At 38.7% G+C, this 26796-nt stretch overlaps 4 protein-coding genes across 4 annotated transcripts; 3 read left to right on the forward strand and 1 right to left on the reverse strand.

Moving 5' to 3' along the window:
• The first annotated feature begins 3650 nt into the window (after positions 1 to 3650).
• On the forward strand, positions 3651 to 11812 carry LOC137946110 (adenylate kinase 4-like). Its single transcript, XM_068792290.1, has 6 exons — positions 3651 to 3946; positions 4920 to 5065; positions 5187 to 5306; positions 5404 to 5571; positions 6475 to 6564; positions 11437 to 11812. The coding sequence occupies exons 1-6, from the start codon at positions 3838 to 3840 to the stop codon at positions 11536 to 11538; spliced, it is 735 nt and encodes a 244-aa protein (XP_068648391.1). The 5' UTR covers positions 3651 to 3837; the 3' UTR covers positions 11539 to 11812.
• Positions 11813 to 13971: 2159 nt separating this feature from the next.
• Positions 13972 to 17286, reverse strand: LOC137945846 (probable RNA 3'-terminal phosphate cyclase-like protein). The gene is made up of 6 exons (XM_068791902.1): positions 16916 to 17286; positions 16635 to 16784; positions 15297 to 15478; positions 15028 to 15203; positions 14539 to 14758; positions 13972 to 14404 (listed from the first exon to the last, which is right to left on the reverse strand). Exons 1-6 carry the CDS (start codon positions 17115 to 17117, stop codon positions 14195 to 14197), a joined length of 1140 nt encoding a protein of 379 aa, XP_068648003.1. The 5' UTR covers positions 17118 to 17286; the 3' UTR covers positions 13972 to 14194.
• Positions 17287 to 22234: 4948 nt separating this feature from the next.
• On the forward strand, positions 22235 to 23308 carry LOC137945849 (pseudo histidine-containing phosphotransfer protein 6-like). The gene is made up of 5 exons (XM_068791907.1): positions 22235 to 22303; positions 22576 to 22706; positions 22801 to 22944; positions 23085 to 23157; positions 23255 to 23308. Exons 1-5 carry the CDS (start codon positions 22235 to 22237, stop codon positions 23306 to 23308), a joined length of 471 nt encoding a protein of 156 aa, XP_068648008.1.
• Positions 23309 to 24968: 1660 nt separating this feature from the next.
• Positions 24969 to 26494, forward strand: LOC137946550 (protein LURP-one-related 5-like). Its single transcript, XM_068792894.1, has 2 exons — positions 24969 to 25299; positions 25937 to 26494. Exons 1-2 carry the CDS (start codon positions 25078 to 25080, stop codon positions 26360 to 26362), a joined length of 648 nt encoding a protein of 215 aa, XP_068648995.1. The 5' UTR covers positions 24969 to 25077; the 3' UTR covers positions 26363 to 26494.
• The last annotated feature ends 302 nt before the right edge of the window (positions 26495 to 26796 follow it).

A 26796-nucleotide genomic window follows, 5' to 3' on the forward strand; every position in this document is an offset into this window, starting at 1 on the left:
ATATCAGCGAACCCAATGTTTGGAGTCCTCATACCACATCTAAGATGGAAAAGTAGCTTGTTTTAAGCGAAGGCAAAAAAGAAAAGCACGTACAACTATCAACTAGGAAAAGTAAGTGCAAAATGAAATCTTAAGTGGAGGCCTTTTTATAATCTTGAGTAGAAAGTATGCTCCACTCAGCAATCAAGTTAAGTGACGGCTTTTATCATGTCAACGTAAATGGACTGGCCAGCTTCAATGTTTTTTATTCAGAAGAATAGGCAGCCAGGCCCCCCACTGGAAACCATCCACCTAATGTGGTGATGTAACCACTTAAGAGATATTTGAATCCCATGATATGGTCTGTAACTGCAAGTAAGTAAATATTTTTCACCCATATCAGTATATAGGAAAGCACTAAAAATAAATAAATAAATATTGGTCTGCAATAAAGATCTACCTCATATGACTCTGATTTGATCAACTTTGAGTGTACCATGCGACTGCAACTGTCATTCAATGGCTCCAATTTTTTACAGCATTCAACTCTAGCCTATTCAAAGACACTTTAGAAGAAGCGCACAAGGCATGGCTTGCATGCCTATGACTCCAAGTTCCCCCATACTTCTTAGGAAAGAAAGCATATTCCCACAATACCACCTTGAGCTGTCAGAAAACTGATTTTTCACATTTTCCTAGGGAGCTTAAGCATTCCCAAAAAATAGGTGAGTGCCAGCGATCTGGGAGGTGTAGAACAGAGCAAGATTTTTTTTTCCCGCGGCTCAAGTACAGGAATCTGTATAAATTGTTCTCAGGATATAATGCTTCGGCATTGCTTATAATAATAGTTTCAGAACAGAACTGCTTGATAAGTGCAGCTATGCAGAATACCAACTGCCAAGTTGCAATTAATGAATAAGTTTGTTTCTTTTTTACCTAAAATTTTCTTAAGTGCTTACTAAATATCCATTTGTTAACTTTAACTATGATATAGAAAATTCACAACCTGCCACCACAGAAATGTTATTGTTTGTTATAGTCCATCCTAAAATGATTAGCCGAAGTTAGTAGACCTTTTTCCAAATTAATAACCATAGAATTTCCTGACATTAACCTATGTGGGATTATTCCCACTAACATTCCCCCATCTCCAAGCCTAAAAAAATGGACAACAAAATTGGGTACAAACTAACAAGGAATCAACTATACCCAACAAAATAGACACCCCACTCTGATATTAAATTTAGGTTCAAGTCCATCCCAAAATTATTTTTGAATATTGTATAATTGTATTAACAGAAAAGCGAAGTACAATGGAAGCCAGAGTTTGGGGTAAAGATAGGTTCATCCGAAAATGATTAAGTGAAGTTAGGAGGTCTTTGTCCAACTAATAATTACAAAAAATTTCTTGACGTTAACCTACATGAATTGTTCCTATTATCATTATCCCCCATCTACAATGTAGCCTTTAAGCCACTGGATTTATTCATCTCATACAGGACCAACCTGAAAAGCCCTACATAGAAATGTGGGTTCCACTTTACAATAGTTTAATACAAAGCTGTTAGGTTGGTCTATAGTCGCCTTCTTTAAGCACTTCATAGGATCACAATATAGAAGACATTGTAGCATTTCTACTGGAGTACTTCTGACTTTTTTCATGACAAAGAGGTGATGGAAATGGACAGTGGCAATAGGGGCATAGAAGTTTTCCAAGTAGGATTACATTGAACTCCCACAGGGATGTACAGTAATTATGCAACTTCCTCCTCTTTCTTTCCCTCTCTTTCAGATCAATCTGAACACTATTGACATCTCTTTCAGATCAATCTGAACACTATTGACATATCTGAGCTGCAAAAAGTTTTAGACTATACAAAAATGACTTCCATCTATTCTATATTGAATTGAGGATTTGTCATTGGAAGTGCCCAAAATCCCCCATTAGTGAATTAGTTTCCTTCAGTATGCAGTGGATGGAAAATCGCTAATTTTTAGAGATAAGGAGAAGGGATGGAGATTGCTAACACTAGTTGTAGGTTCTGTTTGGAAGATGAGTTCAATGGTATATGCAGTTTGGACACTTTGGAAACATAGATGCTTTCCTACCACTTCAACAAATGCCTAATCCCTTCCATTGATTAGGAACAATTCATTTGAAGCTCTCTTGGTTGTTATCAAGTGGAATTCAGAGAAAAGTAGAAACCAACCCAACACAAACATGAAGCTTTTGGCATAACAAAAGCAAGGGGGTCATTCATTCTATCATGGGCAGGTATTGGTGAGAATTTGAACAATTCCCAGAAGCTTATGAAAATAGAAGCTTATGAAAACTAGAGGCTTTTTCAGGTCTCTCCCATTGTCCCTTTACTCAACCTTGCAGTGATTTGTCTACAAAATCATCTTAAACTTAATGGCAGCTAAGGAGGTAATTCCAGCCTGCAAGTTCAAAGGTGTCATCTGCAACCACTAGGGGCATATAGGATAAGCCTCATGTAGGGCCTCCTAGAATAATCTCAAATCTTATTGAAGGTCTGTTGTCCTTACTACATGTCTGCCCCCAGTTGTCCAAAAGATCAGACATAGTTTTCTTTATTATTTTAAAATTCTCAACCTGCATTTTGACAGTACAAGATTTATTCATAATCCTCAGTCCGGTAAGGTAAACTCAAAACCCCAGCTAATGACTGGCTTCTATAGTATATTTTTTTCCTCAAAAGGTCACTTCACTGCTGTCCATCTAATAGAAAGTCCTTTACAAGTGCAAATCACACTTGTACAGGTCCCATTTTTGTCCTTTGACATTTGAGCTGAAACTTTAGAGATTCACGTAAAGGAAACAATAAGACTTAAAAAAGCACTAAAAACAAGAGATTCGAATTACCCAGCAGAGAAGGGCATTTCAGTAGAGCAACTAAAGCCACATAATTACTAGAAACATTTTTTCGGATGAATGCGTTTAAATGAGTAATTACTACTAGAAACTTCAACATAAAACAGAACACGCCAAAGAAGCTCACTTTATTACCTCTTTGTTGTCAAACGTTGCTCAAGTAAGTCTCATGTTCCCGCTTTGACAGCTTAGGTTTGTATTAAAACAGACAAGAGGTGTGAACAAAACATAAGCTAGATCTCACGAAGTAGGATGGGAAAACCGCCAATGCAGGCGAATTTGGATTTGCCGCAGCTTCTTTCTCCAACCTCTGAAGTTCAGCAAAATCAGTGGCTTTGATCTTGATCTGTGCTCCAAAACGACAACATCATCTTCGCCATCTCCAAGTATCGTGGCCGAGAGAGGAAAAACCACTTTAATTGCAATAATGTCGTGGAATTTGAGTAATATAAAGTGTAGTCAAAGACATTTTTTTTTTAAATATAAGCACTAATTAGAGAACAAGAAGTACATTTAAAAACTTTAATAAATTAATAGTTTAAAAAAATATTAAAAAAAATACATAACACAATTCATTACATGATCCATGCACAGGCTAAAAGGAGGAAATTTCCGGATCCATTCGGATTCGTAGGAACATTATGCGAAATAGAGATCCGGATACCCTATAAAGGTCCGACATGATTCCTGAAAGGAACTGGAATCATGAGATCTGGATCCGGTAAATATCTCTCTCAACCCAGCGATTCGTTAATTCAACATTTCGCCTCTTGATACTTGAACAAAGATCGGATTCGGAACTGCGATATGCGGTCCGTATCCGCCGCCGTTGTAGGAACCGTGCTTTTTAGCTTTGGTCTCCCATGATGGCTCCACACCCTTTATAAACCTTAGTTTCTTCTCTTCCCACCAGAAATCGAAGAGAAAAATATTCAGAGAGGTGATTTTCGCGTTGCGTTCGTAAAATGGCGAGCTCAGGGGATTTGGCCGATATTCCTTCTGTGTCTCTAATGACAGAACTTCTTCGCCGCATGAAGTGCGCCGACAAGCCTGACAAACGCCTCATCCTCGTTGGTAATCTTCTCTGTTTATGTCATCCTCTCGGTCAATGTGATTTAGGATTTGTAATCCAGTGAGGAGCCTTGCGAATATTGGTTTATGGTTGTTCTAATGGAGCTTTAGTTTATGACTGAAAGTCGTAGATTTCTTAGAGTGTTATTGTGGTTTTTTTCTTTTTATTTTGTTTTTTTGTTTTCGCCTATATCTTCGTTCTGTGATTTAATCTTTTTCTCTGGTTGATACCTCGCTTCTTTATATTTTTATGTTGCGAGTCTGCGCATCCTGGTTCGTTATTTTCAAGTTCAATGGAACTTGGTAGATGCTTGTTGGTATTGGTTATGGTTTGACTTTCTGTAATTTGTTTTCTTCTAGCGTTTTGATTTTTGATTTAGACAACCTTAAATTTGTACCAAATTACTTTGTTTTGTTGGCATTTCCCTATATGTTTTTAGCAAATCTGATTGCTAGTCTCCTGTATTTTTGCTTGATGGATAAACTTCTCAACCAGTCAATCTACATTTTCTCACATGCTTAGTCATGGACGAATTAAAATTTGAACATTTCCCAATTTTCAGTTTTGATATGGACAATGTTTTCAAGAACTAGTAAATGTAACCGAAAACTGACAAACATACTATTTCTTTTTATAGGTCACCAAGTTCGTCACTTTCATAGGTACTTAGAATGGATGCTAAAGAATTTCTCTTAATTACATATTGTGCTGGTACGTGAAAAAGTACTTTTTACTATTCTGGGAATCATATCCACCACATCCACTCTTCAGTTAGTCTTATCAGTGAAACCTCTGGGTAAATTACATGGGTTGTCTGGGCGTTAGGGAGTGATCCAATTTATTGTCCCTTCATGTGTAAAGTAGTGCAGATTTTTTTCTGGCAGTCCTACTCTTTTTGGTTATGCTATAGTTCTTTCAATTATGTGACTGGTGCAATTTCCTTTATGCATAACAATGGAGATTAATTATTGTCAGGTCCACCTGGTTCTGGCAAAGGAACTCAATCTCCTATCATAAAAGATGAGTACTGCCTATGCCACCTGGCAACAGGAGACATGCTAAGAGCTGCTGTTGCTGCAAAGACTCCGCTTGGAATAAAGGCGAAAGAAGCTATGGATAACGTAATACTTCATTTGGCTGTTAAGTTATATATTTAATTGAAGGATTATGTGTTTTTTTTCCGCTAATAATGAAATTCTGCTTAATGTTTTCCCATTCTTGGACTTGTTCATACTCATGTAGGGCCAACTTGTATCAGATGACCTGGTTGTTGGGATAATTGATGAAGCTATTAAAAAGCCTTCATGCCAGAAAGGTTTCATCCTTGATGGCTTTCCCAGGACTGTGGTCCAAGCGCAGAAGGTACTGCCCCCCTGTGAGACATTGATGATATATTTGGTAAAGTATGTTTTAACTATAAATTTTTTTTTTTAGTCACACCTGGGGTTCTTGGATGCAGCTAGATGAGATGCTTGAAAATCAGGGAACAACAATTGATAAAGTGCTTAATTTTGCAATTGATGATGCCGTATTGGAAGAGAGAATTACTGGTCGATGGATCCATCCTTCAAGTGGTCGTACCTATCACACAAAATTTGCTCCTCCAAAAGCTCCTGGTGTTGATGATGTAAGCCAATAAGACATATCATTTATTTAGCTGTTGATTAACTGAGTGATTGCTATTGAGGTTATTTGAACTTGAATTTAGTATCTTGCAAGAATAATTAAAAATGTGACATCTGTTGATCTGCAACATTTTTTGTTCATGATTCTTCTCTGAATCTGTAATTTTTGTTTGTAATAAAATCAATCTCTGTTAAGAATAACAATAATAATAAAAGCATGCAATGGTTGAAGGGAGTCTAGTCCAGGAGATAATTGCAGATATTATGAGTTGTACATTTAGAACCTTGCTATCAAACTATCAAATTCTAATTATCCTCTACTTGCTTAAGTTACATATAAATGAAGGAGATGAATGCCAGATGAATGCCCTTAATTGTGGATAAGGCTGCATCTTTTTGACTGGGCCAGGTAAGGTGTCTAGTAGCCCTTGTTAATCTACACTTTGTGGGATGTCTGCTGTTCTCTGGGAAAAATGTTATGCCTGCTAGATTGCCTTCCTGGGTAGGCATTCCCAGCATGCAGCATAGAGTTGTTTTACTTTGTTTGCATTGCTATCTTAATGTGATATTGTTGGTTGGTCCCTTGTAGGTCAACAGATATGGACTTCCTAGTTTTCTTGAGTTCTTCTGGATGAACAATCCCTTCATATAATCATTTCTTGCTTCCTTTATGCATATAGTTTTTGGATGCAATATTGTTTTTGTCTTCAGAATGTTATTTTACAAGTGGCTGGGTTCTCTCTTTGTAGTTATTATTGTTATTTTTTCCCAATAATAATTACACCACTGTTACCCACCCAGATTTCATAATAAGAAATACCCAAACATGGCCATCCACACTCTGTATGTAATTCTCAGAACTCGTAGTTTCCTCTGCTCTTACTACTACTTTTGTGTAATTAAAGGTCACTGGGGAACCCCTGATTCAGCGAAAAGATGATACTGCAGCAGTTCTTAAGTCAAGGCTGGAAGCATTCCACAAGCAAACCAAACCTGTATGTTTGCTCCTGCTTTCTTATTGTAATGTTTCTAGTTGTATTATCATTGCTAAAGATTTTTAAGGTTCATATTTATAGTTTCAGATGGCAAACCTCTCAGTGGATAGATGCTTTGTGCTCCTTGCTTTTGCATTTGCAGTTTCCAAAGTTTTCTCTGGTTTATGTGGCCATGATATTAATTTGTAAGAATGAATTTTTCCGTAGTAAAGGGCTGTGCTCAAGGCTCTCATACATTGAGTTTCAGGAACCCTAGTAAATCAGTGGGATGTTTTAAATTTCGATAGATGGTAGTTTAATCATTTTATGATCTTACCAGCAGATCTTATGAAAGAGATTGTTGTTCACTCTATCTGATTGGTCAAATGAATGACATTTTTAGGATTATCACCTGCAAGAAAAAAATATAAAAGGTGAGATCTGTTGTTCACTCTATCTGCCCCTTGTTTCCTCATTCCTTTCTCGAGTCCATGACCCCCCTAAAGAGCGATTTCAATCTTATTAAGAGTTAAAATTTTATTTATTCCAATCCTTCTGGAGTTCCCTTTTTATTCTGAGGGGGGGGGGGGGGGGGGAAGCCCCCGATTTTCTCATAATTTCAGCTGGATGAGGTGGTTTGTAAAGATAAAAAAGGGGACTGAACTGTTAAATTGATTGACCTATAACTTTTCAGATGGATGTGAGATAAAAATGGAATTCTAGGGAGGGGTTGCCTCTGTTCTTCTTTCTCTACTCCCGTTTCTTTCTCTTTAATTTCTTGTGTTTTTTTTCTTTTTCTCCTTCTTCCTTTTTATATTGTTGATTGTAATTCCATTGACCACATTAACTTGATTCCATATACTGGAAAGAATGTTCATAATTGATATTTTGGTAATTGCATTTTATTTTGTTAAATTGTCAATTTGGAGGGCAGCAAGAGGTATGTCATAACAATGTAATTGACAAGGTTTCTCAAGCAGAAGTGAAAGCTGCCTTGACAAAGTTGAGGAAAGTAAAGACATTAGTACATCTTTTTTTTAGCTCTCTGGGATTTCCTGAAGTAGGTCAAAGGGGTTGGTTGTCTGGCTAGTGGCTACAAAACAGATGTTATTAAATTTGCCTGGTAATTGACTTGTCAAAGTGATTGAGTCTGGTGGAATCTGGTTCCACCAGGTTTGACCACTAGTTTAACTGGTGATATTGTCATTTGATGGTGTTGGAAGAGAGGGGGGTTGCCCCCTGTCCCTACAACATTTCTGCAATGACAAGGAAGGGATCCCCCCTCTGGGAGGGCAGGGGATCCCTCCCCCATAATTGCAGTGAAGAGGAGGAGGAGAGGGCAGTACCCCCCTTCCCCCTCCCCCTTGTGTATGTGCAGAAAAGGGAATGGGAAGGGGACTGCTGTGCCTTTGCTCCCCCTTTTTTCGTTTGGCAATGTTGGAGGAGGGGCTCTTGCCCTCCCCACCATCAGATGACAGGAAGGGTGAACGCTCCTCCTCTGCTAGTGTCAACCCACCCTCTTCCCTGTTTTCCAGTTGCATGGTGAGGTTTCCTTGCATGACCCTCTCCTGGTTGACCAAGTCAGGTCAACTGGTTCACTGGTTGAACCAGGTCACCCTGCCTGGTCAACCGGGTTTTGTTCCATGATGGGTCTTGGTGTTTCTGATGCAGATGAGGCACCAGGTTGAATGGAGCCTTGTTCATCAGCCAGTCTGATCCAGGTGGGAAGATATGATGTAATTAGAGTGTTATTGATGTAATTAGTTTATATTTTCTGTCTCTTCTTCACTATTACTAGGGTAAAAGGTATAATTATAATATTGTTACTTTTAGAATCTATAAATTTAGCTTAAAGGGGAGGGTTTGGACTAAGTCCATAACCCTATTCTTCTCCACTTTTCTTCCTCACGTGGTCTCTCCTTTTTTAACTCTTCTCTCTTTTTCCTCCATCTCTTCTTTACCCATGATGTAATCTATAGAGTCCTGAAAATCAACATGGTATTAGAGCAGTGATTGATTTCAGAATTCCTCTGAGAGTATACTGCAACTATTCTTTGCATTTTTTGCCCTGTTTTTTGTTTTCGTCAGTAAGGTCAATTAAGAAGGGTACGTGTTGAGATTATGAGACATAATCAGAAGAGTCTTTCTTTCCCTCTGCCATTGAAGCTACTGGAGGTGGCTGACTTGAAATAGTCGAGCGTAGTGCAACAGAGATGGTCAAGACAGAGAGAGTAAGATTCAAGGTCGCTGGTATCGCTGCCATTGGTATCTCTTGCTAATAATCATCATCATTTTTTTGCTGGGAGTTTGCTCTGCTTGGCCTGATGGTATTTTCCGGTTATCATGCACTCTGTTACTGCTGCTTGGCTTGAGAAACTTACTTTGTTCGGATTCTCCTACTGTTTTGCTCGGGATTACAAATCCATCAGTATCCCAGTCATCTTCTTTGATCGCGGGCACCGGATGGACTGAAGACTGATCCATAGAGCAGTTGTTCTCAATTTCTACCCATGCAATAGAGAGATTCTTAAATTCCAAAACATCAAGCTGCCTTCACACCAGCATTGGCGTTCAACTCTTTTCTGCATTGCTTCTGTAACTTACTCTGTTTGGCCATCAGAAGTCAGTACTTATGCTCTCTGTTCGCTGCCATTACTGCCATCGCTCTCTTGCTGTCATTTGTTGGCAGGCTGTACTCGTATCTTGCTGGTATTGCCATCGGAATTCATATCTTGCCAATATCTTCATTCCTTATTCCGATGCTACTGATATTGCCTGAATCACAGATTCAGTAGACTTCGTTACTACGCAGGCAAGTTGAGGTTATTTTGGAAAGTGGCTGGAAGATTGTTGGATGGACGCCGTTTCGTTTTTCATCCAGCCTGGTCTTATCTGTTGTCATCCGACTGGTATATGGTTTCATCCAAGCCAGCACACGATTGCTGTTAGAAATCTGGAACGATTTCCAAGTTAGAGATCTATTATAGTTAACTGTCCAGTGATGATCATAAAGTGACAACTGGCTGTATAAAATCATCTAGAAACAAAGCTTCCCTGGCTGGCATCCAGTATCCCATTCCGAAAACAGAATCGTTGCGAGTGTTTTTGGGCTACCATTTTTAACTCCTTGATTGCAATTACAATCGTAATTGATTGCTGTTGCGTTGCCTCTTCCAGAACATCGTTTACTGCTATCTTCGTTGCTACTTACTCGGTTGCTTATTGCAAGCATTATTCTATTGTAACTGGCTTCTATTGTTGGTATCTCGAGTTGTTTCATCGCTGCTTTGTTGCTGTTTCTGGAGGACGAAGTCTCAGCTCGACTTTGCTACTCTGGTTCTGAAGACCAGTGCCTTATCCATCTGACTCGGACTCGACTCGGTCTTGACTCAGATGGAATTTCCTGAGCCTGATATTGGAAATTCATACGGTTCTGTGGAATTACATTCTTACTGCTATTAATCCGAGTTTATCTCAAAATTACTGCTGTATCTTCAGCTTACTGATCCGGCTTACTCAGTACCTGACTTGGGGTCAACTCAGACTCACAAGTCAGCTTGACTCGGCCGATTTGCTCTCTGCCTTTGGTATATGTCCCGATCCTGAGTTGGTGTGTCATGCATATTGTACTGCATTTTGGTATTGATTTGGTTACATTGGTCTGAAATCGATTTAGCTATTAACTCGGACCCATGAGTCCTTTATTCCTAGTCTAAGCCCATTATTCTGAGTCTCAATTTCGGGTAGAGCCAGATTGGCCTCCTGACTCAGCATTATTATTGAAGATGAACTCCTCGTTGCCGGCCTTGGGTTTGCTAATTGTTGTCGGCATTTGTTTATCTGATGAATAATTTGAATTAGTAGGAAAATAAAGCACATGATGACCTTGACTTCTTTACCTTATCTTCCTATTGATTCCCCATTACCTTTTTATTATTTGGCAGTTTTTCTCTTATCATTCTTTATTTGAGTCTTACTTACCCTTAGGCCAACCCTTTTGGTGCGTTGCTTTGGTTGAGCCTTTTTATATCTATGAGTGTTTTTAACTCTATTGAGACTTTTTATTGGTACCCTTGGATTTTTTATTGTGGTTTTGTGAATGATAGGTATTACCCATTTTAGTGATTATTATCATTATATTTGTTCGAAATCATTTGAGGTTGGTTTTGGACTTATGTTTTATCACCTATTTCTACCCTTTGAGAGTCTATGCCCAGTTTCATACTTATCCTTGGGACACCATAATGGAGGAACTCATTACTACAACTATGTTATTTGTTTCAAACTGGGATCATTGCCATTACCTCCTAGCTTGAGGGGGAGTGTTGGAAGATATGATGTAATTAGTTTATGTTTTTTGTCTCTTCTTCACTCTTACTAGGGTGAAGGGTATAATTGTAATATTGTTATTGTTAGTATCTATAAATATAGTTTAAGGGGGAGGGTTTGGACTAAGTCCATAACCCTATTCTTCCTCACGTGCTCTCTCTGTTCTTCACTCTTCTCTCTTCTTCTTCTTTCTCTTCTTTACCCAAGATATAATCTACGGAGTTCTGAAAATCAACAACCAACACCAAGTTTATACAAGTAGAAGTGACATCAAGTGGTACTGTATTGTGAGAAACTGAAAATATTTAAGAAAATGCAGGTCTATGGAATAGTGATGAATGGTATGGTTGTTGTACATATTTTATTGGAGAGGCTAGCTGTTGCTTTCGTGACATCGGTTCATTACATTTCTTCTAAAGACATGCTTTGAAAGCTTAAAGCTTGATCTATGGACTTTTTGCCAGTTGCTTGTTCTTCCATTAGCCACTAGTTTCACTTCTATTTCAATAATAATAATTTATTTTATTTTATTTTTCTTAACAGCTAATCTTTTTGAATTTCCAGGTCATTGATTATTATGCCAAGAAGGGGGTTGTTGCAGATCTTCACGCTGAGAAACCTCCAAAGGAGGTTATAGCAGAGGTTCAGAAAGTTCTTTCTTCATGACATGTGGCTGCTCTGTTATCTTATGAGCTTGAAAATATTTCAAAGCTTCAAGTCATTTTAATCCGGTACAAGTTGTTGGATCGTCAACACTGTTCTCTCTCTCTTTTTTCTTATACTTTTTATTTCATTTCTGTTCTGCTAATTAAACGCCGAGTCTTGTGAGCCTTTGAGGCATAACTGATTTTTTCCAAAACAAAAATTCGCTTCAGAAGTCCAAGAATACTGTTGTAGTCTAACAAGGCTATTTTTGTTTTATTTTTAAATGTTTTGTCATTGTTATCGTCTTCATGATTTGGTATACTTTCTACTAACTTCACATAGGTTGAGTATCCTTCATAATACAAACGCGACGCATGTCTTCATTCTTTCACTTGGACGATGTAACAAGTGTTTTACTTGTTGGGTTTTTAAGCTGTCTATGAGATTTTGCAATTTTAAAGTAATCTGAGGCTTTCTGCAGAGATTTCAATCAGAGGAAATCTGAGGAGTAATTATACAAAGCAAAGAAACTGAAGAAACGAGCCCATAAAAACTGATAATCTTCTTGGAGGAGAGAAAGGTTAGAAATCCTTTTTGAATGGTAAGGATCCTGCAACAAGACGTGATTCGGTTTCAGCGCGTAATATTCATTAGGCAATTCATCAGGAACGTTTGAGTTTAATCTCTCCGTTCCTCTGTATCTTCTTATTCCCGAACCTACAATTGAAGAAAAGCCTAGTTTACAAATAAACAAAACAATTTCAAATTCTGAGATGGGTAAGTTTCTTCTTCTGGTAAATCTTTGTTGAACTCTTGAAATCAACTGAAAGGCAATTCTATTGATTTTTGCTCTTGCTTTCAGATAATGGCTACTACTAGCTGGAATCAGAGCAGCAGTAGCAATCAGTACTCTTAACACTGGTTTTGCTTTGTCTTTCATTGTTTGATTGATTAAAAAGCTCAAAGCTGTCGCTCTTTATAGACTTTCCTTTTTGTGATCGTTAGTCGGGAACTCATTGACTTCTCTATCCTAGAACACTCCTCTACTTCGTCAACATTAATCCAAACATTAGCCTGCAACTTCAGACAGTTCCGTAGCGCAGTGATCAACTCCAACCTTCGGTTTGAAGCATGGTCACGAGTTAGAGCCCCGGAATCTCAAATTCTCAGATTACAACAAAATGGTCACGAATGGGGCTACATTTGCAGGGAGCTTTCAACCAAATGACCCAATTTTGGACAAGATTGATAAGGCAATTTTAAACCGACGATGGGGAAGATTGGCTTCAGGGGGGTGCTGTGTGGGAACAGACCCTTGTGAGCAGGATTATTTCGACCAGGGCCGTGTCATTCGAAGATGACGAGCTTTGCGAGAGCAGATGAAGCCTATCCTTTATCTTCTCGCATTATCATTTAGCCCTCGTTAACTGAAGGAGAACGAGGCCTTTGATAATTTATGTGGCAATCGTCTACCGTACGACCATTTGCCGCTGGATAACGCTTCAAATGGGTCGCACGGATTTGAAGTGTCGTTTTTATCCAACTCTGCAGTTGCATGTAAAGTTGTAAACTACATGTGGCGCCATGGAAACACTTCCTTTCATCTGATTGAACCAGGTTCAGTTCTGCTCTGGTCTCTCATCCGAGTCAGAGTTGTGTAACACCTGGGTTGGGTCAAAACCCATTTGCCCTGGTTGGTTTGCCAGTTCAGCTGGTCAACTGGTTGACCTGGCCTGGTCAGTCAGGTCACCCGTCGCACAGAGAAATTCTCCCGGTGTGACACTTTTTATATAAGATTGGCTCCAAGAACCTGTCTTGTCTTAGGCCTATGGTTCTTCAACACTTGAGCTTGCTGATATTATATCTTTTTCTCTCTCAGAGTAAATCTTTGCAAGTATTATTTATTATATTTGCGTCATGTTTATGTGTTTCATCAATTCATGAATTCTGAGTACTTATATTTTGATTGTTACTATTTTCAGATAGGATCCTCAGCAAAATGGGTGAAGGTCAGTAGTTTGTGAGTTTTATTTTGTTCTTTAATCTTTTAAATCAGCTTTTCATTCTTATACTGGTTTTGCCTGTGAGGCATTACAGTTCATGTGCTTCATTTCTCACAGATATTTGGTCAATTTCTTGTGTAGGCACATCTGGGCAGGTGCTCGAGTGCTGGGACGTGGATAGGAAAGAAGCTGTGGCTGTAAAAGTCATTCGCTCAACTAACAAGTATCGTGACGCTGCTATGATTGAGATTGATGTGCTTCAGAGGCTTGCACGACAGGATCTGGGTAGCACTTGGTAGGTGTCTTGTTTTCTTCTTCTTCTTTTCTTTGTTGTCTGTAGAAGCTTAAGAGAACTCCATTCAAGTGGTTTCATTCTTTGCAGCTGTGTTCAAATACGGAATTGGTTTGACTATCGTAATCATATTTGTATTGTAAGTATATATTGGTGCCTGTCATTTAATCAATTTGTGATGGCGGAGCTTTCCCACCATTGCCTGAAATATTATGCGGCTTAAAACTGTGGATTTGACATGGTTTCAACAGGTATTTGAAAAGCTTGGACCAAGCTTATACGATTTTCTCCGGAAAAACAGCTATCGTGCATTTCCAATTGAAAAAAAACAGCTATCGTGCATTTCTCACTCTTCCTTAATTTGTAGACACTGTATGATCCTTCATGAGGCCTTCCTTGAGAGATTCTTCAAACCACATCCCACGCATTTGAGCACTACAGTATTTGTTGATGGCTCCGGCTTAATCGCAAACTTAACTCCAAGAAAATCTCGAATATGTCTGAGTGTCTCAATAGCGTAGGGGGTTAGCTTTCCTACACGTACCTTGGAGACATCTTGTGGGCATAGCGCACAAAGAAGGAACAACAGACCCTACAACATCAAAGAACTTGAGATCAACTCCACCATGGCATCAAACTATTTAACATGTTTCAGATAAGAATCCTAATTAAATATCAAACTGTTGATTTCAATTTTCTCAAGGATAGTGGGATCGGCAACAAAACCTGGTGTGTAGAGTCCACAACTCCTCCTTGTTCTATCTCTTCAAGAAGCATAGAAGCAGCTTGGATGCCTAGAGTCTCAGGAGGCAACAACTCAGCTTTCTCTTCTGATCCTTCAATGTCATGCGTGTCAATTTCCCGTGCAGCACATACGGATATATCAGCAGATAATAGGCAGCCAGTAGTAGTCTCGGCAACTAAAGATATACCATAACCAGGGGACCTGCCATATGCCCAGCCACAGCCATCAGTATTTGTAGAATCAGCCAAAGTAACATAGCCTCAAGTGCATCTCCATGATAAGACCTCCAAATTCCCAAGTTAAAATTAAAGAGAAAACCAGAAAGCAAGCTGTTTGAAGATACACTGATGTATGGATTGACACTAGTTTTTTGGAGGATAAATACTTCTTTTGTTATGGAAACAAATAAGCGTCTAAACAGTAATACCTACTGCTCTAGCAACATATGGATATGCATAAGAAATCCATACCTTCCAGCAACTGGCCCCGATTTATGATCAGTAAATATATGAACATCCGGGATGAAGCGGTTAAAAATCCCTCGTGCAGCATATATCATACGGTTTTCAAACTGAGGTGAAACTCTAGTGGTGAATGTAACTCCTCTGATAGACTTAACCATTCCTTCATCAACCCAAGTGGTAGCCTGGACAAAGAATCCAATAGAGAAATTCAGAGGTGAAATATGTTTGATAAAATAAGCAATCGTAGAAATAGAGAAGTAAATGAGACCACTCACTGATAATGAATTTGGGATGATAGGGACTCCAAGGATGACTTCTCCACCACCAAGGGGTGGTGACCCACGACTTTCAATTTTTAACTCCAATCCTTCTAAAGGGACTCCAAAATGCTTGAGCATATGTAAAGTGGTTGTTCTAAAAGTATCAACAGATGGGTCATTTGAGTCATTTGTAATTCCTGCAAGCAAATGCCTCCAAGTGAATATTGTATGGAAAATAAAAATCTTAAAAAACCAGCGTAACACCAAAGAGAGTTTGGTTCAAGCATTTAAACTTTAAATGAAGTAAATCAACTAAGAAATAAGTACCAAACACAATCCACAACACATGATTTAACGTGGAAAACACATCAGTAAAGAGGGAAAAACCATAGGGTAACTCCGAGCAAAACCTCCACTATGTAATGGATGGGTTACAGTATCACTTCTTTCTCAAGTTTTGCCAAACTTGAGGATTACAAGCACAAAGAGAAAAAAATCACCAATTTTGAGGAAAAATATACTCTTCCAAACACACATTCATAAATAACATGCAACGATCAAAATAAAACGCTCCAATTAAGTTGGAGGTCACAGATTTGAGAATTTTAGCAATAGTAGGTGTAGAAGAGAGCTTCCCAAACTCTCTCTCTCTCTCTCTCTCTCTCTCTCTCTCTCTCTCATGAGAGAAAAATGTGAGAGAGGTTTAAGTGGTAGGGCCCACAGCATGGGCTGGACCCCTCCCTCATTTATGCAACAAATATTTTCCATGATGTTTGCTTTTCAGTCTGCCAAGGATACAGCTACAGTCAGAATTGGAACTTCAAACATAACATCCTAAGCCCAGTAAAATATAGCTTGACAGATTCTTTTGAAACACAGTCCCTTTGACATCTCTCAGTCATCCATGATGAGCTGGAGAATCTCTAGTTCACCCTCAGCCTCAGCTGAGACCGACCGTGAAAATCATAAGAAAGACCTCATGGATCCGACTTTTTCAATTGCATCTTCATGTAAGTTTGCTCGTAGAAAAGATCTCCAGTTGAGCAAACACTAATATCTTTAAGAGACATTTTGAGTAGAAAAATAAGTGACAAAATGCACCCTAAGAGGAATTAGCAGCCAAGCCAACTGAAACAGGGGCAAGTGACTAGCATACAAGCTTCTGAAAAAGGTCCACTGATCAACACCCTGAATAATATTCTTTTCACCAATACAGAAATCTAAGCAGATGTACTCAAAATTCATGTAAAACAATCCCCCATTAGATGTGAACTTATACTACATAAAGCGAAGTTTACTGCTAAAAAGAAACAGGAAATCATTACAACAGCTATATGAAGCCTAACAACAAACCTTTCAGCCTTATTGTAAGTGGTTTCTTCCCAAATAGGCCAAACACGATAAGGGGCTCCAAGAAATATCCAATTGATCGACTGACACCACAATCATGCACCAAATGCTTCCCTCCAATTAAAACCCCCGGCTTATACTTCAACTTCGTTCCTTAAAAATTAAAAAATCGAAACAGTTAGCCGTAGAAGGTCAATTCCCTCTCCACGCCATAAACTCATAAACCCTAAACCTTCCTCTACTTCAACAAGTACGACGAAATTGGATAAGAAAATTTCCGTTACCAGTTTCGTTGATCTCAACCGTGCAGTCGTCGCTGATTTTCTCAAGCAACCGGAGGAGTGAGATCTCATGGGGGCGAAGGCCCGGCCATGTGTCGTCTCTGCGTATGTCCTCGATAATGACGGGCGTAGCAGATAGAGTAGCCAACATAAGACGCTGTCGAAGATGTTTACTTCCTTTCAGGCGAGCGTAAATCTTCACCATGTTTGGAGACAGCTGCTCCCTTCCTCTCTCTTCGTTCTCGCGCCCGTCTCCACAGGTGAACAGTCGGGAGAGTGGTCTGGAACGCCTACGGGTCCGAGGCTTTTTAGGGTAACAACAGGCGGCTCCCTTCCTCTCTCTTCGTTCTCGCGCCCGTCGTCCGTCTCCACAGGTGAACAGTCGGGAGAGTGGTCGGACAGCCCACGGGTCCGAGTCTTTTTAGGGTAACAACAGGCGGCCCGGCCACGCAACTATCAATAATGCAATGACAAAACTACCCTTTTGAGCTTATTGCTGTGTGGGTGCGTCGTATGAAAATTAGAAATTTATTATTTTTTGTTTTACTTATTTATTTTCCCAAAAAACTCTATTGAATAATGGTTTTCAATTTTTTTAAAAAAAATTAAAATTTATTTTAATGTTTAATTAATAAATAAATATTAAATTTATAAATTTAAAATTCATATAAAAAATCGAGATAACTCATTGCAATCTCTAGAGAAAACAAATTTTAGAATTTATTTGCATATTTATACTCCACTATGTAACAAATTTCTATTATGCAAAAATGAAAATTCTAAATCAAAAGAAGAAAATTGGAAACAATTCTCTTCTATCTCTTTACCCTTTTCTTGAGAAAAAAATTGACGATATATCGATCACTCACCATTGATGATGGATGATTGCCATTTGACTAAGGATGTAGCAAAATCACAAGACTAAATGAGGAATGAGAGCCAAGGTTAAATGGTAAATCAACAATTAGTTCTAATTTGAAAGAAATAAAGCATCACAATATCTAATGAATACTTTTATTGAGACACAAATGAAAAGCAACCACCTATTTCACCCAAAGATCATTTTCAACATGGTAGGTAGTAGTAACCTTAATCCAAAAACCTTATGTGCCAAATTGATATTAAAGAGAAGATATGGAAGGTTCTTACAGGATTCTCACAATTATGTTAGTCTTCTATTTATGTTGAGTTATTTAATTATGGTATGACTTATCTTTAAGTATTAGAGTTTTGGTGTAATTGGGATAAGGATTGTTTAATTGTAATTGAATTATACTAATTTCCTCTATTATAAATAAGGGTTCATGTAATTACAACAAGTCAATGAAGTTTTTCTCTTTTCCATAAATTCAACACCTCAGAATAAAAAAATGTACTTGGAATCAAAGTAAAAACCCTTACCCAAAAATCTATTTCAAATTGGTAGCTTCGCCACTGTAGAACATGTTGGCAAGGAAACTCCCTTTTTCAGTTGTGAAGATTTGGATATTAAATGACTTTATCTGGATATGATTTGACTGAACACATTGAGCATATTGTACTTGTTGAAATCAAAGAGGCCACGGACTATGTTGTTGTAAGTTGTAGTATGGGATTTTAATTGCTTCTCTTTTGATATAGATGTTAAAGTGCAATTTAAGGTGAAAGAGGAAAATAGGAGATTTGGGTGTGTATGCAGTAGCTATAGATCCTAGTTACTTTTACTAACATAATATTTAAGTAATATTTATCAAGTACCAAATACCCTTTGCTCATATTTTTTTCATACAAATAATGTTATGAATTACACGTCCTAATTCTAAACTAATAAGAGCAATAATAATAAACACAAAAAAAAGAGACAAACAAGCATGGAAAAGCACAACAAGATTTATACAGGTTTGCCTCAAGGTAAGATTACGTTTTGTCTTCCACCGCTGTAGTAATCCACTATGAAGATGAAATAGTTTACAAGAGAAATCGCACACTTACAGGTATTTCTCTCCAACCTCTTGGGCTACAACTTGAGATGTTTCCCGAATTAAGATCATAATAAATCCTAATAGTGGCACCCCCCAATTTAAAGAGAAAGGTAGGGCAACTGCATTACAAGAGTGAAATTCTCAAACTGCCTTTAATGAAACAATAGTTAATATATCGTGGATCAAATCGGGGCTCCGCCCCTGCCCCCTTCCAACCCCCACGATGACTTTATCGCGAAGGTCGATCCACGACCAACTTAGCGTAAGACGTTAATTAAGCTCCATAACTCAACAAATAATATGTAAATAAATAAGTAATATTACTCGAGCCTTAAAAGGGTAACATGTGTTCTTCAGGCCCTATTTGGAACCTACAAAAAGAAAAGAAAGGGGGATAGAATTATTTTCTGTTGTTTGGCAACAAAGAATCATTGAGAGAAAAGAAAAAAAAAAAGAGAAAATCACTTTCTCTCTTAGTTAATAAATTCTCTCACAAAATGCTGGAATCTTGGGAGAAAAGAAAAGAAATAGATACTTGAGAGAAATTTTAATCATTAAATTTTAAAAATATTACTAATTTTATTTTCTTTTTCATTTTTCACGTGTATCCAAACAAGGAAAACTACATTTCTCTTCCATTTTCCATAGGCATCCAAACAATAGGAAAAAAAACTTCCTATTACTGTAGTATCTTAATATTAAATGTATTTTGTCATTCGTATGTACTAAATTAGTAAGTTGATGATTTTAATATTAAATGCACGAACTCATTGTTATATTCCAAGGCATAAACATTTGCTTTTATATTATAAATTTTGGACAATTACAAGTAACTCGGTTAATTTTCAAGCATGTTTTTTAAGTTTTAATTATATATACATATGTTATTAATAATCTATAGTAGTTTATTAATAAAATAATATAGATATATATATATTTATTATATTCATTAATTTTATAACTATATTAAATTATAAATTTAAGAATGGTAATTAAAATATTTTTAAAGAGATCATTTGATCAATTATTTTGGTCTAATTATCTCATTTTTATAATTAATTAAACTAATCATTTTTAATTTTTTTAAAATATATTATTAATTAATAGTACATAAAAAATCCACCTTTTGTTATCAATAAAATAATTGTTTTTATTTATTCACTTCAATTAATTAATTATATTAATTTATGTTTTTTTTACTTTATTTATTTATTCTAGTCACACATAATTATAATATTAATTTATAATAAATTGTAATCATTAATTAATATAATATAGTATTTCATTAATTAGTATATTAATATATTTTAATACTATATTAAATCACTTATAAGTGTAGTAACCATGTTTATTTTTGTTAATTATCTGTTTAAATATATGTTCTATTTAAGTATGTTATAAAAAATTACTAATTCTCTTGTTTATATCATATTTTTCATTTTGGGGCACTAACACTGGAATTTGTTTTTCAGTGCACTTGAACTCGTCTATACTAACACCCAAGGATGAGTTTAAGTTAAATCAAATCATTGCCTTGAATTTGAAGTCTAACTTCAACTTTAACTTCAATGTCGACTAACCCTTTCTAAGTGTTGGATGAAATTCCCCAAAGGGAGGGGAGGAGACATTTGGAATATGGAAGTGAGGCTTTTGAGGGGGACAATGAGAGAGTGATGGCTGGCCTAAGTAAGCACGGGAGGACAAAGGGAGAAGGGCAGCATTATGATCGTTGCATTGGGGTGAGGGTGAATGGTTTGGCCTTGAAATAAAACCAATTTGTGGATTTGCTTCCCAAGAAGGCTTACGTCAAAGGGAAGCATGCTTTCCGATTTCAAGCCGTGGATGTTAGAGGGGGCGGTGGCCGGTGGGGTGGTCAGGCGTTCAGACTCTCAGGCTTGGTTTATGCATTGAAAAAACTAATCACTGCATGCGTCACATGGATGCAAAAGCTGCTTCTTCCTTGATTTTTAACTCATTCTTCTCCTTCCCGTCTCCAATGCACATTACAAAATTAGACTCACTTTCTGTCTGTCTCTCATTTGATCTCTCACTCCCCTCTTAATTTCAACTAAACAACTGAGTAGGAGCATCGGAGTGTAGTGACTTCTCTACTTCATTTCAATCGTAAAATTCAGACTGCACAGTAAAGTAAGAGTGAAACCCATACCAGTTCACAGAGCAGGCGGATAGCACCATAATGGTGGAGCAGTGGCCATACCATGTCAGAACCAGAAAGCACAGAAGGGTGCCTGATCTCTCCTTGATTTGCTATTGATGAAAGAAATACTCTCATTCATGAATGCCATCTATCTACAATCAAAATTCTGAGTTCCTGCTTTATATTTTTACAACTGAACAAAACCCATTTGGGTTTCCTTGTGAACTGTAATTATCATAAAAAACTTCACTCACTGGCCTATCATTTTTATCAACCCTCGCTCAAGCTCTCTCTCGACTCTGGATTCAAAGTTTAAGGTGATGGAATTGGGTTTTGGCTTTTCTCACTGCCCGCTGTTATTGGACCGAGACAGATTACAGAGGCCTCGTGGTCTCACAGCCGAAAAGTTTCATGATGGAAGGAGAGACTCGGTAACTGCAACGTGTCATAGGGCTACAATACATTCAGGGCCCCTGCCGGCGTCATACCGGTGCTGAAGCTACTGACCGTATTTTCCGGGTGTTCCTCTTGGGTATCTGACCGTAGACGACAAGTTACATGGCGTCAAAGGCTGTGCAGAGAGTCTGACTCGCTCGGGTTGAACTCCTGACTCGGCCATGTTTGGATGTAGATAAAAAGAAAAAAGAATGACGCTAGAATCGATGGTGAGAACCGAGTGGAGGCGGGTTGACAGGCGCCTTTCTGGCGGAGGACTTTGCTTTCTGCACCCAGTCAGACTCGTCCATCCCGACTCGCTCGTTCTTTTCTATCTGTCAGAGACTCGTCAATCCTGATCCATAGACGAGTCTGGACTCTGGAGTATCAGAGAAGGGCAGAAAAAAACGAAAAGCGGCGGGCTGACATTTAACCGGCTGCAGTCAGTTGTCGGGGCAAAGGTGACCGCCGCGTCAGTCTAACAGACGGCACGCGAGGTGACCGAATACGGGTAACAATAGGTCACCCCCTACTCTGCGGCCGGTCCGGTAGATGCCACACAGCCACCTCGGTCCTTCCCTCTTCCCTTTAAATTCCCCATTTCTTCTTTCGTGCCACAAAACCCTAAAGCCTCGGTACTCGACTTCCGAAGAAGAGAAACAGACACTCGCAGGGTCCAGCCATCAACGAGAAAACCTGATTTCGTACTTCATTATAACCTCTGGATTTTTTTCTTCAGCTTCAGCCAAGACGGGTCTACCGCTGTGGATGCTTGGGCTCGGCGCCGATCGCTTGCAGACAGACATGCATCAGTTGCTCGCCTTACTCTTTCACCAGGTCCTCTTACCCATTCTAGCGACAATTTACCACTCTTCTTGATTTTCTTCCTCTTCTTCTTTTTGTTTTTTTTCGATTTTTCAACATTGCTCCATTGCAAAGTTAAACTTTAGCTCCATGCATTCGTTGGAATGCCCTTCTTCTCAAAAGGCATATTATTGGTCAGTCTTTTGAGAAAAAGGACAATGTCCGGAGTGGGAGCTTAATTGCCAACCATGTGCTTTTTAAAAAAGTTTCGCCTTCTCAAAGATGTTTGGAAAAATCTGGTGCAGGGAGTGCTGGACGAGCAGTTCTTGCAGCTTCAGCAGCTGCAAGATGAGTCTTCTCCCAATTTCGTCATCGAGGTCGTTACAATCTACTTCCGGGAATCTGAGAAGGTTCTTAGGAATTTAAGATCACTCCTGTAAGTACCCTTATACACACTAAGTTCCGTAATCAAGTTCTTATTTTTCAACCGTGGCAAAAAATTTTGTCTTTCTGATTTTGGTGAATGACAGCATGGAGAGAGAATATTCAGATTACAAGAAGATGGAAATTCATTTGAACCAGTTTATGGGTAGCAGTTCCAGTATTGGAGCTAAACGGGTCAGAAACGTCTGTTTAGCTTTCCGAGCTGCTTCGGAGCAAAACAACAGAATTGGGTTTGTCACTTCATTTAAACCCTTCTTCCATTCTTCTGATTAAGCTCAGTTTTTTTTCTAGAAATTTAGTTTGTTTCCACCAATCAGTTTCCAGAAACACAGAGATAAATTATGTACACTTGATTTGATGATTTCCTCAGGTGCCTGCGTTCTTTGGAGCTGCTCGAGCACGAATACTGTTACCTGAAAAACAAATTGCATGAACTGTTTCAAGTAACTGAACCTCTTTCTGTTTCCCTTTTCTTCAATCTCTTGTCAACCAGAAGGGTTGGAACTAAAGATTCTTTCATTATCTCCTGCATAATTGCAGATAGAGCAGCAGCGAGTAATGGCAGCAGGAGTGAGATATCCTGGGTTAGAGTGAAAAGATGCCACCGTATTAGAGTGAAAGGAACCCCTCAATGGCAGCGGCGAGTATTGACATCTGCGGTTTGCAAAGACAGCTTCAAAAGCTGAAAGCTGGAGCTGAAGTACTAAAGGTAGAAGAAGAGGACGAGTTTCATTACGAAGCTTGTGTCAGCTATTTTTAATGCAAGAGTTATTCTTTAATGTTGTTCTCTGTGCACGATGTTGTACTTCAATCAGAAACCACAGTTTCTGTATTCTCTGTGGATTCAATGCTTCCAGTCTAAGTACCCGCTTCTTCTCCCATTTCTCTTCGTGAAAAGTCTGCTCGTCACTGTTTTGGATGCTCTACGTAGTTTTCTCTTCTTGATTGATGATGCTCGACGTTCGTGAAAACTAGCATAGTTGGGACTCTTACTCCATTTAACGTGGCAGCCTTTTTAACAGGAATGGCCATTTTTATTAAAATGTTTTACAGTAGCTTGCATGAATGCTGAATGCCCTGTATATTAAATTCTCTGAGACAAAGATTCGAATTATTTAATGCCCCAAGATCTTTCCTTCCCATCCGCAAAATGAACAATGACTCTCCACCATTGTTGAGGTTGAAAGTTCACAAGGGCAAAGGACCACTCTCGGTATTCTTAGCAGCATTTCAGTGGTTCTACATGAATAAATAGCCATGATTCCGTGTAAAGACGCGGCCAAAATCTCAGGAGGTTATTCCAAAATGACATACTTTAGAATCACATAGACAATATCTTTATCAACTTCTCTAATCTCATGTGCAATAATCATTATTACTTGAGTTTTACTTTTATTTAAAAATTCTATACTTAAAGAAATCTTTACTGATTATTTTCAATTCACCCCGTTCTTGGTAAAGCACCCAGCCGAACAATAGTTTGTACATTGAATGTTATTTTTAAGTGTAAATGACCCTTAGTTTCTGATTGTGAGCTGCTTCCACTTTCCTGCCACGAAGGATTGAAATCCAGCCATTTAAAACCAGTCGGTGAAACGTTAGTGTGAAATGGAAATGTCTTGAGGTGACAAAATTGCAGGCAGAAGAAGTCATCAAGAGGTGTTTGACGATTTGCCCAAGAGAACCCACTCTCACCTACAATGAAGACGAGCAGGTCTTCCTCTCCGTAGCTACTAGCCCTTTTGGCAGAATCGTCAATCAGTGAAGTTTGACAACAGGAAGCGCAGGATCAGAGATCGATCGAAGCGTAATCTCTGTTCCAGCGGATCGTAAGTCATCGAGGTTGATGGAAGGCATCATTGTTGAACAACTCCAAGGTGTCCTCTGCGTTTTATTTTTTCCAGCTTCAATGCGGTGGCAAGCTGGCTGGCAGCTTCCAGTTTCACCCTCAAGTTGCAAAAATGTTCTCTAAAAATTCCAAATAACCCGGATCTAGTACAGCTTCAACATTGTCCTTTGCGGGTTCATCAATGGAGATGACGATATGTAAGCATTTCACACGTTTTTACAATAATGGGAGAAGAGAAAACCAGAAAAAACCACGCTGATTGCAATTTTCATCACTTTATTCCTCGTCCGGTTTGATCCTCCCCTTTCGCGCAGACACGTGGGTGACAACATACCGTGGGCCCAACCAATTCTGGCCACTATTAATATCTCTTCGAGGTTCGCTCACTCGTTGGCGACTGGAAAGCAGAGGAAAGGCTATGATCTGGAAAGCGATTTACTAGATTTGATTCGCTCTCGTGTCAGTGTTTTTTTTCCAGCCGAGCGGCGACGACGGGGGACAGCGGCAGAGAGAAATGGGGAGAGGTATCGTGGAGGAGAGTTTTTGCTACGAAGACGAAACGTATCTCACGGTGATGAAGACGTCGCTCTTCTTTGCCGGCGACGGGTTCACCGTTTACGATTGCAAGGGAGTGCTTGTCTTCCGAGTTGATAGTTATGGCCCTGACTGGCGGGATAAGGGCGAGATCGTTCTCATGGACGGTTCTGGCAAGTGTTTGCTCACTGTTCGAAGAAAGGTATAACCAAGCTCCTCTTTTCCTTTTTAACTGCTGTTGTTAGCGATTTTGGTTTTCTTGGTTTCCGTGTTGTTTCTTTGAATCTGGATCGTGAGACTGTAGATGTAGCGATTTTGGATTTCCGAATGCCAGGCTGAGGGGACTGGGATTCGTGATTTCTCTGAGTCGATTTGCTTTCTTTACTAGTATTGAGGTAAAAAATTGGTAAATTCAACGGAGTGTAAGATTTGAAGGTATGAAATTTTTTCCGATATGTGAAGAGATTTTCCATTTTTTTGGTTGAATAATCAAATTTTGGATGATTTTTCCATCATCAATGTGAAATTGGATTCAAGAACCCTGTAGGGGTAAAAGATTCCATAATTTTTAATTCTGGTCGAGTATCAGAACGGGAATCTCTTTTAGCAGAATAAGAATACCGATCCATTTGGTCATTTGTTAAAAGAATCTTCAATTCTTCTCTCATTCCTTCCAAAGGTGACAAGGTTTATTCACATTGAAAACAAAGTAAAGAAAAATTCTCCACGATCTTTTCTTTTTTTTTTTAGAAAAAGAAGGAACCGAATGCTGAATCATCTCGCTTGATTTGCCGACAACGGAAGTAAGTTCCCATTTCTCACTTTTTTGTTCCGTTCAGCGGCCGAGCCTCCATCACCGATGGGAAGGCTTTCTGGGCGAACGCACCGACGGGCAGAAACCCATCTTCAGCGTCCGCCGCTCCTCCATCATCGGCCGATCCAACTTCACCGTCGAGGTGTATAGCACCAGCTCTGTTCCTCAAATGGAAGAGTACCAAATCGAAGGTTCCTTTGCCCACAGATGCTGCACGTTCTACAACAGCTCCAGAGACCTCGTGGCAGAGACAAAGCGAAAGGTGGCGGTTTCTGCCAATGTGGTGCTCGATAAGGACGTCTTTCTTCTCTGCGTCAAGCCTGGGTTCGACGGCGCCTTCGCCATGGGTCTTGTGCTCGTTCTTGATCAGATCAAAGGTGATAGTTACCGAGCCGATGAAGCGCTTGATGCTGTCGGAGAAAGCATTTCTCGGTCACCTATCTCCACATAAAATCTGTCATACTCCAGTTCAGCTGTTCTTTGTTACCTCTCCCTCTTAGCTTCTGCTTTAAACTACAAAATAACACTCTCTCTTTCTCTCTCTCCAGTTTTCATTGAAACTGTACAGTTTCTTTAACCTTGTTACAGGCTTTCTTTGTTTGTTTGTTCTTCAGTTGGAAAGAAATAAAAATTATCATGACAGAAAGCAAATCCAGATTAATTTTTGACATAAAATCAAACAGATAAGATTTTGCCAGAGAAAAAGTTTGAAAATTAAGCTTAATTGCCTTTGGATTCATCGTCATCATTAGCATATAACGTAGGAGATTTAAAATAAATTGTTTAAAAAAATATATTCATTTTTTTAATGATTTTTATTGACACAAACACACTTTTAATAAATTAAAATCTTCTAATATTTTATCAGGAAGCGATTTATACACT

The sequence above is a fragment of the Aristolochia californica genome, unplaced genomic scaffold (genome assembly GCF_029961685.1).
Source record: "Aristolochia californica isolate CCGP_79_NKW_82.1479 unplaced genomic scaffold, dmAriCali1.0.hap1 SCAF_12, whole genome shotgun sequence".
In the NCBI taxonomy this organism is placed as follows: domain Eukaryota; kingdom Viridiplantae; phylum Streptophyta; class Magnoliopsida; order Piperales; family Aristolochiaceae; genus Aristolochia; species Aristolochia californica.

Excerpts from the sequence above, each read along its gene's own strand:
- LOC137946110 (XM_068792290.1), top strand. The coding sequence starts at position 3,838 with ATGGCGAGCTCAGGGGATTTGGCCGATATTCCTTCTGTGTCTCTAATG. Across the intron at positions 5,572-6,474 it reads AAGCTCCTGGTGTTGATGAT|GTCACTGGGGAACCCCTGAT; the intron begins GTAAGCCAATAA and ends GTGTAATTAAAG. Across the intron at positions 6,565-11,436 it reads TCCACAAGCAAACCAAACCT|GTCATTGATTATTATGCCAA; the intron begins GTATGTTTGCTC and ends TTGAATTTCCAG.
- LOC137945846 (XM_068791902.1), bottom strand. The coding sequence starts at position 17,117 with ATGGTGAAGATTTACGCTCGCCTGAAAGGAAGTAAACATCTTCGACAG. Across the intron at positions 15,204-15,296 it reads TCATCCCAAATTCATTATCA|GCTACCACTTGGGTTGATGA; the intron begins GTGAGTGGTCTC and ends TTCTTTGTCCAG. Across the intron at positions 14,405-14,538 it reads TTGTGGACTCTACACACCAG|GGTCTGTTGTTCCTTCTTTG; the intron begins GTTTTGTTGCCG and ends TTGATGTTGTAG.
- LOC137945849 (XM_068791907.1), top strand. The coding sequence starts at position 22,235 with ATGCTTGGGCTCGGCGCCGATCGCTTGCAGACAGACATGCATCAGTTG. Across the intron at positions 22,304-22,575 it reads TCGCCTTACTCTTTCACCAG|GGAGTGCTGGACGAGCAGTT; the intron begins GTCCTCTTACCC and ends AATCTGGTGCAG. Across the intron at positions 22,945-23,084 it reads GAGCAAAACAACAGAATTGG|GTGCCTGCGTTCTTTGGAGC; the intron begins GTTTGTCACTTC and ends TGATTTCCTCAG.
- LOC137946550 (XM_068792894.1), top strand. The coding sequence starts at position 25,078 with ATGGGGAGAGGTATCGTGGAGGAGAGTTTTTGCTACGAAGACGAAACG. Across the intron at positions 25,300-25,936 it reads TGCTCACTGTTCGAAGAAAG|CGGCCGAGCCTCCATCACCG; the intron begins GTATAACCAAGC and ends TGTTCCGTTCAG.